Genomic DNA, 15,032 nt, shown 5'->3' with positions numbered 1-15,032 from the left:
CGATTCACCCCCAGCAGCAGCAACAGCAGCAGCAGGACTAACGCTTTCTTCAGAGGAATCAATAATAGTGCCGGAGTCATCCAGCCTTAAGTGGGATGCCGGGCTAACTCCGAGCGCTACTGAGGATATTGATGAGGATGGTGTGGTGGGTGTATTTTGTAGCCGTCGGTATGTCGGTGAGCGGAGGGTCTTAGCTGATGAGGGAGTGCTTGTATTCTTTTGGGAAGAACTTTCAGCTTTTCCCAACACTTTGCCATGAACTCTCGTTAAATGGCGTAACATGGACGAGGTTCCAAGATGGTTAAGGTCCCTCCCTCGACTGACTGTGGCTTCACATAGACTACAAATGGCTATACAATTGTTGTCTGGATTTGGGTAGAAATAATTCCACACATAAGAAGTGGATTTTTTTGTTTTATGCCCAGGCATGACAATGGCCTTTTTCTTGTCACGTGCCAGAACTGCTGCCACTGGTGCAGGACTTACACAAACAACCTCATCCTCATCAACATCCTCATTAGCGCCCTCGTCGCCTACACAAATCTCCCCCTCATCCTCTTCTAATTCCAAAGTGGCATCCTCAATTTGGGTATCACCGGCTACACTCGGGCTATTAAGGCACACATCAGCAGAATGCTCACGATTAGACATCCCACTGTTGGATGGACTCTCCACAGGGATTGTTGTCATTTGTGAATCAGAGCAAATATTCTCCTGTAATGCCTCACTGGTATCTTGCAGCTCAGCTTTGACGCGTAACAGTAGTTGTGCACCAATTGTAGCCTGGGTAACTTTTTGGGATCTGCCACTAATAGCCAAAGGTGAAGGCCTCATTCTCTCTTTGCCACTGCGTGTGTAGAATGGCATGCTTGCAATTTTTTTTTTATCGTCACTTAACTTTTGCTCAGTTACACTTCTTTTTCGCTTCAATACAGTAAATTTTTTTTTGGTTTTTGTTTTTTGCACTAATTTGAAAACACTCTGTTGTTTGACATCGCCTTGGCCAGATGACGTACTGGGAACACTAACATCAGGACTGGTGACAGAACCTGGTTGCTCATTTAGATCATATGTGGACTGCTTTGAATCCATTCTGAGCGCAAACCACTGAGGAGTGCTAAAAATTATTGAGTAGATACTGCTGACAGATATGACTTTTGACAGCCAGAAATATTAATGCACAATTAGGGAGGACACCCCAAAAACACTGAGGAGTGCTAAAAATTATTGAGTAGATACTGCTGACAGATATGACTTTTGACAGCCAGAAATATTAATGCACAATTAGGGAGGACACCCCAAAAACACTGAGGAGTGCTAAAAATTATTGAGTAGATACTGCTGACAGATATGACTTTTGACAGCCAGAAATATTAATGCACAATTAGGGAGGACACCCCAAAAACACTGAGGAGTGCTAAAAATTATTGAGTAGATACTGCTGACAGATATGACTTTTGACAGCCAGAAATATTAATGCACAATTAGGGAGGACACCCCAAAAACACTGAGGAGTGCTAAAAATTATTGAGTAGATACTGCTGACAGATATGACTTTTGACAGCCAGAAATATTAATGCACAATTAGGGAGGACACCCCAAAAACACTGAGGAGTGCTAAAAATTATTGAGTAGATACTGCTGACAGATATGACTTTTGACAGCCAGAAATATTAATGCACAATTAGGGGGGACACCCCAAAAACACTGAGGTGTGCTACAAATTATTGAGTAGATACTGCTGACAGATATGACTTTTGACAGCCAGAAATATTAATGCACAATTAGGGAGGACACCCCAAAAACACTGAGGAGTGCTAAAAATTATTGAGTAGATACTGCTGACAGATATGACTTTTGACAGCCAGAAATATTAATGCACAATTATGGGGGACACCCCAAAAACACTGAGGTGTGCTACAAATTATTGAGTAGATACTGCTGACAGATATGACTTTTGACAGCCAGAAATATTAATGCACAATTAGGGAGGACACCCCAAAAACACTGAGGAGTGCTAAAAATTATTGAGTAGATACTGCTGACAGATATGACTTTTGACAGCCAGAAATATTAATGCACAATTAGGGAGGACACCCCAAAAACACTGAGGAGTGCTAAAAATTATTGAGTAGATACTGCTGACAGATATGACTTTTGACAGCCAGAAATATTAATGCACAATTATGGGGGACACCCCAAAAGCGCTGGGGAGTGCCAAATATGAAGAAAAAATAATAAACCTCTATCCTCCTCTCTGCACTAGCGATTTTGGTTAGAGCAATTGCAAGAACAATATGGTATTCTCTGTCCCTGCTCTAATTAGCCTATGACTACACCCTGCTCTCTCCCTCTGTCAAATGGCGATGGATTGCTGTGGAGGCGTGTATTTATAAAGTTGAAGTATCGCGAGAACCGAGTCCCGAGATCCGACGACGTCACAATGACGTTCGGCCTCGATTTGGATTCGGAATGGGCGGGAGAGTACCGAGCTGCTCAGCTCGGTACTCGGATACCCAAAGTTCGGGTGGGTTCGGTTCTCGGAGAACCGGACCCGCCCATCTCTACTCTGCACGCATTCCCTGTCTCATATGCCCTCTCAGGGCTATTAACAATGTGGCACTCTTCTATTGTCCTCATTGGGCTCCTTACATGCTGGCTCGTGGCACCCGCCACATCTGCCCCTTCCCCCCCAAACTTGCCAGGAACCTGGGACCACCCTCCTTCTTCGCAGGTCCTGGCTAAAAATGGCTGATTTACCAGTCTTTATACACTCTGGCTCCCACCTGATTTCCCTTTAACCGGCGCTGGCACACTCGCAATGTGGCCATGTCCCCTACCAATCTGCCCCCTTGCCTAAGACTCTCCATGAAGTTAGTACCTCTGTGCACTCCTACCCTCCAAGGTTACCTAGTGTTCAGTAATGGCATATCTGAAATTTTAAAGTGTATATGAGACTTTTTGAACATTTTTTAGAAACTCTTTATGGTTTGTGTTTAACTTAAATTGTATGCCAGGTGTCCTTTATGAAAGTGCAGAACTGCTTTCTCACAGGACAAATTCCACAAGCTCATATTTTTTGGGGGAGTGCACCTGCTTATATGGATAAATGTATTGTTTATTCTACTGATATGGATATGACTGTGGGAGAGCAAAATGTTATTTTTTGGGGAAGTATCTGGCAGATTGGGCCGTTCCTTGCTGAATGTGGACTAGGCACAGGAAAGTGTCTCAATCAGCGCCCACATACTAATAGGGGTTTCATGTTGCAGGACAAGATATTTAAATGAGACTCAAAGTCTGGGGAATCTTGCTTTGATTATGATTATTCTTGGTTTAGCAAGTAGCCATAGTCCCAACACCACAAAAATTCCTTTTCTGACAAGTGCTCATAAGAGATTCGCCATTGAGTTATTTTTTGGGGTGCCCAAGTACCAATGTAATAAAAAAAAAAACATTGAAATGTACAAATGTGACACTTATAATGGAGACAGTCTCCATGTCCCCATACTCTCGATACTTATTTTAGAGATGAGTGAAACTAGGAAATAAATGTAAAAGTTAAAATGAATAAAGAAGTGGTCCTAAAGAGAGAGTAACCAGGATTTTGAAGTGATGTTTTTAGAACTTAGTTGAGTACATTAATGTTTTAGAAACATTAAAGGTGTATACTAGACTATTTTGAACGTTGTTAATAAACTCTTTGCAGTCTGTGTTTAGCTCAGATTGTATGTCAGCTGTGATATTACACAGTTATATTTAATATTAAGTCTTTTTCTGCTACAAATGTTTGCATAAAATTACATATGATGTCACAGACTGAAAACATGTCATTGCTCATTAGGCAAGTGGAGTGAGTGTCTGGGTATGAATTAGAATGACTAATTATACAGTGGCAGTAATTACAATTATGCTACACACCCAAACACCGTATTCGAAGCAAAAACCCTGACCCTAAACATAAAGCTATTGACACCATAGCACAACTTTGCATGTGGCAATTTTGCCACAGCAGTTCCTTGAAAATATAGTTTGACAATGAAATAAACATTTCAACTAACAAACCACAATACTGCCAAACCCAAACAATACAACAGGAATGCGCAGTAAGCCTCCCACAAATTTACATTTACCCTGTAGGGTGGAAGATGCCAGACCTACAGCCACCTCTCCACTGCGGCTAGCACTGAAGATAGCATGTCAGTCCTACATCCACATCTCCAATGAGGCTAGGACTGAGTATAGCATGTCAGTCCTACAGCCACTTCTCCACTGAGGCTAGCACTGAGGATATTATGTCAGTCCTACAGCCACCTCTCCACTGAGGCTAGCACTGAAGATAGCATATCAGTCCTACATCCACATCTCCACTGTGGCTAGCACTGAAGATAGCATGTCAGTCCTACAGCCACCTCTCCACTGAGGCTAGCACTGAGTATAGCATATCAGTCCTACAGCCACCTCTCCAGTGAGGCTAGCACTGAGGATAACATATCAGTTCTACAGCCACTACTCCACTGAGGCTAGCACTGAAGATAGTATGTCAGTCCTACATCCACATCTCCACTGTGGCTAGCACTGAAGAGAGCATGACAGTCCTACAGCCCCCTCCCTACTGGGGCTAGCACTGAGGATATGATGTCAGTCCTACAGCCACCTCTCCAGTGAGGCTAGCACTGAAGATAGCATGTCAGTCCTACATCCACATCTCCACTGTGGCTAGCACTGAAGAGAGCATGACAGTCCTACAGCCCCCTCCCTACTGGGGCTAGCACTGAGGATATGATGTCAGTCCTACAGACACCTCTCCACTGAGACTAGCATTGTTGTCTGCTTCAACCAGCGGTGGAGATGATAATAGGGGCAGGTGAGCCAGAGTGTGGGTGAGTGAATGTGACTGTGTGGACCAATAGTACAGTCATAGCCAAAAGTTTTGAGAATGACACAAATATTATTTTTCACAAATTGCTGCCTTAGTTTTTATGATGGCAATTTGTATATACTCCAGAATGTCATTAAGGTTGATCAGATGAATTGCAATTAATTTCAAAGTCCCTCTTTGCCATGACAATGAACTTTATCCCAAAAACAACAGTTGCACTGCATTTCAACCCTGCCACAAAAGGACCAGCTGACATCAGGTCAGTGATTCTCTTGTTAACACAGGTGTGAGTGTTGATGAGGACAAGGCTGGAGATCACTCTGTCATGCTGATAGAGTTAGAATAACAGACTGGAAGCTTTAAAAGGAGGGTGGTGCTTGAAATTATTGTTTTTCCTTTGTCATTCATGGTTATCTGCAAGGAAACATATGCAGTCATCAATGCTTTGCACAAAAAGGGCTTCCCAGGCAAGGATATTGCTGCTAGTAAGATTGCACCGATATCAACCATTTATCGGATCATCAAGAAATTCAAGGAAAGAGGTTTAATAGTTGTAAAGAAGGCTTCAGGGCGCCCAAGAATTTCCAGGAAGCGCCAGGACCGTCTCCTAAAGTTGTTTCAGCTGCGGGATCAGGGCACCACCAGTGCAGAGCTTGTTCAGGAATGGCAGCAAGCAGGTGTGAGTGCATGTGCACGCACAGTGAGGTGAAGACTTTGGCTTAGTGTCAAGAAGGCCAGCACGTCACTTCTCTCCAGGAAAAACATCTAGGACAGACTGATATTCTGCAAAAGGTACAGGGATTGGACTGCTGAGGACTGGGGTAAAGTCATTTTCTCCGAAGAATCCCCTTTCAGATTGTTTGTGGCATCTGGAAAACACTTGTCTGGAGAAGAAAAGGTGAGCACTTCCAACAGTCCTGTGTCATGCCAAGAGTAAAGCATCCTGAGACCATACATGTTTGGGGTTGCTTCTCAGTCAAGGGAGTGGGCTCACTCGCAATTTTGCCTAAGAACACAGCCATCAATAAGAATGATATCAAAACATCCTCCAAGAGCAACTTCTCCCAACCATCCAAGAACGATTTGATGAGGAACAATGTCTTTTCCAGCATGATGACACCTTGCCATAAGGCAAAAGTGATAACTAAGTGGCTTGGGGATCAAACATCGAAATTTTGGGTCCATGGCCAGGAAACTCCCCAGATCTTAATCCCTTTGAGAACTTGTGGTCAATCCTCAAGAGGCGGGTGGGCAAACAAAAACCCACAAATTCTGACAATCTCCAAGCATTGATTAGGCAAGAATGGGCGGCCATCAGTCAGTATGTGGCCCAGAAGTTGATTGACAGCATGCCAGGGCGAATTGCAGAGGTCTTCAAAAAGAAGGGTCAGCACTGCAAATATTGACTCTTTCCATAAACTTAATGTAATTGTCAATAAAAGCTTTTGACACTTATGAAATGCTTGTAATTTTACTTCAGTATACCATAGCAACATCTGACAAATGGGTCTAAAAACATTGAAGCAGCAGACTTTGTGAAAACCAATACTTGTGTCCTTCTCAAAACTTTTGGCCATGACTGTACATTCACACACCTTAGGCTGCACTCATATCACTGGCTATTGCCAAAACCTAGGGTGACACCAAGAACTTGCCACACTGGGGCTTGAGGTTGCTCTCAACAGTCCTGTCTGTCTCCCTGTATTTGAGTGGATTTCCTCCTGGTGCTCTGGTTTCCTCCCACAGTGCACTAATATACTTAAGATCAATTATTTTCTCACTAAAATTGTTCCCAATGTGTCTGTGTCTGTAGTAGGGGATTAGATTGTAAGCTTCACTGGCATGGGGGGCCATGCAAAAGAATAAACATTCTCAGCTCGTAAAGCTCTGCATAGAATTTGGTACTGTAATAGATATTCTGTACATTCTCACATATAAAATTGATCCTGATGTTATGCGGCATGTGCAGGCCACATAGACAGCACTGAAATACGTGGCCCACTCACACACACTACTACTGGCCTCATAATATACAACTGAACATGTTGATTCATGTTGTATTTGATTAATCAGTGTTTGTTATTATCCTGCCTTAAATGAACGACTAAATGTGTACATTATTATATCTACTCAACAATGCACAAAATAATAGCGCAATATATCAAACCAGACATTGAATTATGTTGATACATAAACCCTGCAGTATTCATCATAAGTGGACCAGTCTTTTCCATTTACAAGTGCAGAACATTCATCTTGTAATCAGTATATGTCAGTTTGTGTTGGATTATCTTGCTCAATCTTGCACTTGAATTGTATACCCAGGCCTGAATGATCAATCAGCACTGACTCAGAGTACAAGCTTATTAAATAAAACTAATCAGTGTTCCTTGTAAGTACTACTGTTATTTATCAGTCGTCCAGAAACAAAACTAGTGTAAGCTTTTTTTTTTTTATTTGGATGTTTTCCAAAAGGGCAATCATTATCGCTCCTATATGTGTAGATTGGCCCCAAATTTAGCGGAACACTGACCTGATGCAATGCAAATAAAAATCTGTATTCTCCTCACATAATATACACGTTTTCCACTGATAAAAGGATTAGTTTCTGAATTAGGCAATATAGCACAATGTAAAGATTATATATAGGGGCAAATTTCTTAAAAACGCATGTTTGTTGCTATTTCTGCTGTCGTTGCCAATTACGTCTATTAATAATTATATTGCAAACATTCTGATGATCTGAATGGCTGGTCTGTATTTCTGTGAACATTCTAATGCTCTCATTGGCTACAAGTTGACACCGCCCTCTCCATTATCTCTTACAAACAGGCAACACTGAAAAAAAAGTATAAGTCCCAGTAATTTGTCACTAAATAGATACGTTTTTTATAACCTACAGCTAAAGTATCAGACTTGCTACCTATATTGGTGTTAAAAATATTACCATGTGATATTTTTGGCAGAGTAAGATCACTAACACATCACAAGAAATTCCATGTCAGAGCTAGTCTATTATCACTGTATAATTACTTGATGCTTGGAATGACAATACCAAACTAATACAGTATGATAACAACTTTTAATATATCTTCTCCTTGCAGGGAATACTATATAACTATGGTGAAATGGGCAACCAATACCAAAGTGGCAGTCAATTGGTTAAACAGGGCACAGAACATCTCTATTTTGACCCTCTGCGATGCCATAACTGGAGTGTGCACAAAGGTAATGTATGTGTGTTTCCTTTATGAGGATATAGGTCTTTCACAAATAGTGATAATAATGCAAACTGCAGACATAGGATATATGGATGAGATCCCGGAACACCAATTTGATAGCTGAAACATTGTGGAATATAACTACCACCCAGAATAATGACCTTTCTTCTAAGTACAACTTAGAGCCAGGGGGCATTATTGATTTTTGTATGAGTCTTGTCAGTACCAAATACTGATGTATCTCTTTTCTAGGGAGGTAGGGGCTGGATGGCAATTTTTCTTTGGCCGGGGGGTGGGACTCAGCTCAGCAGCTTATTAGAAACATTTTTTAAAAAAAAAAAAAAAAATACAAGTAGCCCATTGACCCAGCCCAAGGTATAGGTTTTTGCTTGGAATTTGCTTTGGAGCTTCTTGTGTGAATTAAATTTTCATCCAAAAAGTTATATTCAGCGGCCAGGATCAGAGAGTGACACTGTCGTTATTTTTATTTCTGTTGTATTGAAAGGATTTTAGCACCATTAATCTAGTGTGATTTTGGAATTATGGTTGTTCAAGGGACTTTTACTGGAATCCATGTATGAAGGCAGGACATTCTGGTTTTAAGCGTGCCATTTATAAGCAGCATTTTATTTTACAAAAATTAATTTGAGGTGAGAGGGGACAGGTCAGAGTCAGACCGTTCTAAGAGTACACAATTGTGTCTGCTACCCAGAACAACCAAACTAAACAATATTACTCAAATGGATGCATTGCTGTTTTATCAAATCTCATGGTCAGTAGGATGGCACAGTGGCTAGCATTGCTGCTTCACAGCACTGGGGCCATGAGTTGATTTTGACCAAAATTCTATGTATTATTCTCCCTGCTTTTGACTTGGTTTCCTCCAGGTGCTTTGGTTTCCTCCTACATTTCAAAAACATACTGGTTAGTTGGCTGCTGACTTAGGCTCTGTGCACATTACAGGTTTTTCACCCGATTGTCCTGCCAATCACATGGCAAATTACTGTTGCAACGATAATGCTTTATCATTCCAAAGCACATCGTATCATTTGATTTTATAAATGGGCTACAGTCTCTATAAACGATGAAACGTTGTTGGTCAAATTCTGCAGTGCGTACGCACTCACAACCAGCAGTGTAGATCTCTATGGAGTTTACAGAGTCACTATCTTTTCAGCAGATGGGTATGACAGATGAAGAGCACAGATCTGAATGTGTATCCAGCCTAACATGGACCTTAGTGTGTGACTTTTTTGTGGTAGGGAAGTTTACCTGTAAGGTCCAATAGGGCAGGGAAGGATCTGAATGATTAAATATTCTCTGTACAGCGCTACATAATATGGTGGTGCTATATAAATAATAACAAATAATAGGTATCATGTTGCATTTGCAAATATGAATGTTTTGCCTAATTTTTTTAATGGAAGCCACTTGTTTGTAAATGGACATATGTTTTAATGAGATTCCTCCTACTTTAGCTGTCTGATGGAATATTCAGAAAAATATTCATTATTTCAAACAGCTAGAAGATATGCAGAAAACCTCATTACAGATGCTGAAAGGATCTCATACTGCATCAGAAGCGTGACATGACTAGTTATGATAAATAGTTGTTTTCGCAGACGTATCATTCTCTCTTATTTCAGACTTATTTTTGTCCCTTGTATATATGTCACTAGCACTGCTGAATATTTTCTGAAATGTTTGCCTTAAAAGTCAAATTAACAGTACATGATACATCCTATGTGTTGCAGATTTCATGTTAAATAATATAGATTGGTATAGTATAACATTGATTAGAAAGAAGGAAACTTTCTGCGCTATCCGTTCCCACTCTAACATATAAAGCAATATCTTCCTTTTTTTAGATAATGTTGATTGCCATATAAAACGTAAAAATTTCACAACTTCAGGATATCCTATCCTCGCAATTAGAAATAGACTTACAATAAGTATAAGCCCGTGTTCCCGTAGCAGGTACTTGAAACGCGGAGACCTGATCTTGTCCGCCCGCTTTTCACATATGGTATCAATCAGAATACCTCAGCAATATCCCACATGTCTCGGACACCACATTGAAAGAAAAAATAAAAACATCTAGTGTACTACGTTTAAAATTTAATAAAAATACAACAGGGGATATGGTTACCCGTACCGGATAATTGAAAAGAAAAGCGCATGGGTAGTTAACGATGTTCCGGAGCTCCTAACCACAGCATTTTCTAACAATGATGTAAGATCACGAGAGAGGGTTCCCAGTCCGTCTGTTGTCCACTTCACCAACGCGTTTCAACTGTAATCAGTCTTTCTCAAGGTGACACGGGCTTATACTAATTGTAAGTCTATTTCTAATTGCGGGGATAAGATATCCTGAAGTTGTGAAGTTTATATGGCAATCAACATTATCTAAAAAGGAAGATATTGATTTATATTGTAGATTGGGAACGGATAGCGCAGGAAGTTTTTATTCAATGTGGTGTCCGAGACATGTGGGAGATTGCTGAGGTATTCTGATTGTTACCATATGTGAAAAGCAGGCTGACAAGATCAGGTCTCCTCGCTTCAAGTACCTGCTACGGGAACACAGGCTTATACTTATTGTAAGTCTATTTCTAATTGCGAGGATAGGATATCCTGAAGTTGTGAAATTTTTACGTTTTATATGGCAATCAACATTATCTAAAAAAAGGAAGATATTGATTTATATGTTAGAGTGGGAACGGATAGCGCAGAAAGTTTCCTTCTTTCTAATTTTTGTTATAATTATTCAAAAACATCTGTACGGTTTTTTGAAGGTTACTTTTTTGCTGCAATTCATGAGGCGCTGTATATAATCATTTTACATTTTATAGTATAACATTGATTGGTATAGTATAACATAGATTGGTATAGTATAACATAGATTGGTATAGTATAACATAGATTGGTATAGTATAACATAGATTGGTATAGTATAACATAGATTGGTATAGTATAACATATATTGGTATAGTATAACATTGATTGGTATAGTATAACATTGATTGGTATAGTATAACATTGATTGGTATAGTATAACATAGATTGGTATAGTATAACATTGATTGGTATAGTACAGTGTTGGCTAACCTGTGACACTCCAGGTGTTGTGAAACTACAAGTCCCAGCATACCCTTCCAGCAATAAGCTGCTATATATTGGCAAAGCATGCTGGGACTTGTAGTTTCACAACACCTGGAGTGTCACAGGTTAGCCAACACTGTTATAGTATAACATAGATTGGTATAGTATAACATAGATTGGTATAGTATAACATTGATTGGTATAGTATAACATTGATTGGTATAGTATAACATAGATTGGTATAGTATAACATAGATTGGTATAGTATAACATTGATTGGTATAGTATAACATTGATTGGTATAGTATAACATAGATTGGTATAGTATAACATTGATTGGTATAGTATAACATTGATTGGTATAGTATAACATTGATTGGTATAGTATAACATTGATTGGTATACTATAACATAGATTAGTATAGTAGAACATAATATTATATCGTATAACTTAGATTAGTAAAGCATGGTATATAAATATAGAGAATAGTATGCTTAAACATAGTATAATATAGTGTATTTTAATGTAGTAATACATTGTATAGCGCAGTTGCAGTATGTGATACCTTTATGCTGCACACAATCAAATGATTTCTTCTATACATGAATATTGGTTCTAATGTTCTTGTAGTCCCAAATACTTACTGTACATTACAGTTTTGCCTCGGATATTAAACTCACTGACATCCAAAGAAGAAATGTAGAAAGTGTTTTATTACATTAAAGTGTAAACCAAAAATGAAAAATAAATATGTTGATATATTTGGTGGAAGAGGAACTGGTTCATGGACAGTTATGTGACTCTGGTTATGACAGCAGTTGTCCAGAAGAGCATTCTCTATGGCACAGGAAACTCCCTCTTCTTCTAAGCTTTCCTAGTCAATTGAATCTAAACCGGCAGTCGGCATTTAGAGCCAGGTAGATGTTCAACCGCCTCAAGATTCAGCTGTTGGGGAGGATTATGTATATTCCCATCTGAGAAAAGTTCATTAGTGAAAGTGGCAGTGGTAATCACATGCCTGTCTCTAGAATACGTATATCAACTATGGAAGGTGGAAGTACAGAAAAAGGTGTAAATTCAGCTTTAATTAAATTTACAAACATTACATATTAAGTGTAAATAGAAAACAGCCTTAAAAATGTTCTGACAAATCCGTCTCCAATAATGAAAATTCATATAAGCTGCAGATTTAAAAATAACTGGATTGGTGGGTTTATTACGGCTGCTGCTCCTTGGGCTGTCAGACATCACAAATGCACAATCCAGACACCCACTATTGTGAAACGTTGTCCTAAGAGCAGCCACCTGTGTATCTCAGAACAATCCCTTTTGGCATTTCAGCTACTAGGGAAGAAAGCGTTCTGGTCCGCTGGTGAAAGCACAAATAATCCTCTATTTCTGCATTATCAAAAGAGGCAAGAAAAGGACTGGAAACCAACATTGACAGAAAACCATCACACGTTCTTCCTGCTAGCTGCAGAGAAATTAGCAGTGTGCTCCTATCAGTAAGGTTATTAATAGTAGGTGTATGGATTTTGCATATCAGATCTTTATTTTTTATAGAAGTATGTTGATTTGTCAAAAAAGATATGAAATTACCAATAGTAAGGTGATGGAATCTTGTCAGTTATGTTGCTGTAACTTGATTTTTGTGTTTGTGTTGAAATCAAACTTTTTACACCTTAAAGCAATAATCTTACATAGATGTTTTTTTACCTTAAATAAGCAATTATTTTGATATTCATTTTTCTTAGCTGTCCTCCTACAAATCATTATGTAATTTTCAACATCTCTCTGGAAGGCAGACATGTATGGGTGCCAATCACACACACAGCCTCAGAATCTCAGCATTTTATGTGAAGACAGAGGGGAGTAGTGGTAAAATTGTACAGGCCGTTCGTAAGCCTTTCAGCTCACTGCATCATGTGCCATGTGACTGTGGTTGCCATAGTAGTCACATGACACTGTGGAAATGTACAGAATTATATCAGCCTGAAGAAACAAACCAAGGAAAATGGTAATTACCAAGCTTCTTCTTAAAGCTAGCATCAGTGATTTATGTTAAAAAAAATCTCCTAATTTGTTCATATTAATCATTTATAGACTTGTAAAGCATAAAAAGCCTTATCAATATCAGTAAAACTTGTTGTGCATGTTACATCTGAAATGTATATTCTTACAGGACACATGCACAATGTTTCCACTTTAAATCTAGAGAAGCAAGTTTGGAGCATTTGCCAGCTCTAGGGCTAATTTGCTAATATTGCACAAAACATTAGCAACCAATCAGATGCTTGCTCTAATTGCCTAAATTGTCTATTAGACAGATAAAAGCTGTTGATTGTCTGCTGTTTCCTGCAAATTTGCAGCTAAACACAATGCAAGTGAATAAGACTTTCTGGCTGTTTTATAATTGTCCGTGTGTTAGAGTTGTGGATGTTTAGTGACATCACATGAACTTTAATGCAAGGGAACAAATCATTGTGATTCAATGTTTACATCTCATTATTTTACATGAGAGAACCAGCACCTTGTAATGGTAGGGAGACTTAATGCTGGTCACACTCAGATGCCAAACTGGAGACATAGACCCGTTCTGTGCCTCTGAACAGCCAGCCAACTCACATAGGGGCATATTTGTGTAGTGGAAATGGCAAAATGCAGGGCGACAGCAATCGACTGCTGACCAGATTCTCAGACATACCTCATATAATCTCCATCAGATTTTTATCAGCCACCATAACAGTTGTTTTTGGATCCGATATGTTGACAATTTGCAGATAACCGCACAATTATTGGCACATGGGTGGCTTGCTTTTCAGACACAATTTGAGGAGACTGTCCCACCAAACAGAGCTGGCAAATATATCTATGCCACGGTGGCTAAGTGGTTAGCACTTCTGCCTCACAGCACTGGGGTCATGAGTTCAATTCCCGACCATGGCCTTATCTGTGTGGAGTTTGTATGTTCTCCCTGTGTTTGCGTGGGTTTCCTCTGGGTGCTCCGGTTTCCTCCCACACTCCAAAAACAAACTAGTAGGTTACTTGGCTGCTATCAAAATTTACCCTAGTCTCTGTCTGTCTGTGTGTATGTTAGGGAATTTAGACTGTAAGCTCCAATGGGGCAGGGACTGATGTGAATGAGTTCTCTGTACAGCGCTGCAGAATCAGTGTTGTGTATTTTTAATACAAGTACTGAGCGCAAAAGCAAACCTTTGTCACAATTTCTTATTTCTAGTATGCAAAAGATTTGGTGCATTGATTATTTTTTAAACAGATTGCTTGTTTTTTTTCCACAGAAACATGAAGATGAAAGTGAGGCATGGTTACACAGGCAGGTAAGACAAGGTCATTTGTTTATTTTCATTCCACAAAATTAATTTCCTATATTCTACTAGTATAGTGCTGAATAGACAACTCCTGGTCATACGTTCACATCATTCAACAGAACAGGTGTAATCCCCCTTTAGAAGTGAAGCTACTTGGTCTAAGAAGACCCATATTTGCTTTCAGTGCAAGCGAATCTGGAATGTCAAACAGGTTGTGTAAAAATATATTTGTTGTGCCCCCAAAGGTCTATTATGGTCTATTATCCGATACAATAATAACAAATTACTAAAATATAAAAATATAAATATAAATAAACATATTATAATTTATAATGAACCACACCCCCTAAATTCTAGCCCTTATGTTTCCCTGATTTAGATGCACACATTAAAATAAAATGTGAGAAATAGGGTAACATTTCTGGGATACTTCTGGCCATTCACAAATTGCATGATTGTAATTGTGATTAGATACAAGTGTATTTTTTCACGGGGTT

General features: G+C 39.3%; 1 protein-coding gene across 5 annotated transcripts in view; it reads left to right on the top strand.

The window, feature by feature from the left end:
• Positions 1 to 15,032, top strand: part of DPP6 (dipeptidyl peptidase like 6) — a 936,540-nt gene that overhangs the window by 869,810 nt on the left and 51,698 nt on the right. For all 5 annotated transcript variants that reach the window (XM_075212137.1, XM_075212136.1, XM_075212134.1 and 2 more), the window contains 2 exons: positions 7,987 to 8,110; positions 14,506 to 14,544. In XM_075212137.1, coding sequence (XP_075068238.1) covers positions 7,987 to 8,110; positions 14,506 to 14,544 — 163 coding nt within the window. The remainder of the gene's footprint in view (positions 1 to 7,986; positions 8,111 to 14,505; positions 14,545 to 15,032) is intronic.

The sequence above is a fragment of the Mixophyes fleayi genome, chromosome 5, assembly GCF_038048845.1.
Source record: "Mixophyes fleayi isolate aMixFle1 chromosome 5, aMixFle1.hap1, whole genome shotgun sequence".
NCBI lineage: Eukaryota > Metazoa > Chordata > Amphibia > Anura > Limnodynastidae > Mixophyes > Mixophyes fleayi.
This window is presented reverse-complemented; position numbering and strand designations above follow the sequence as displayed.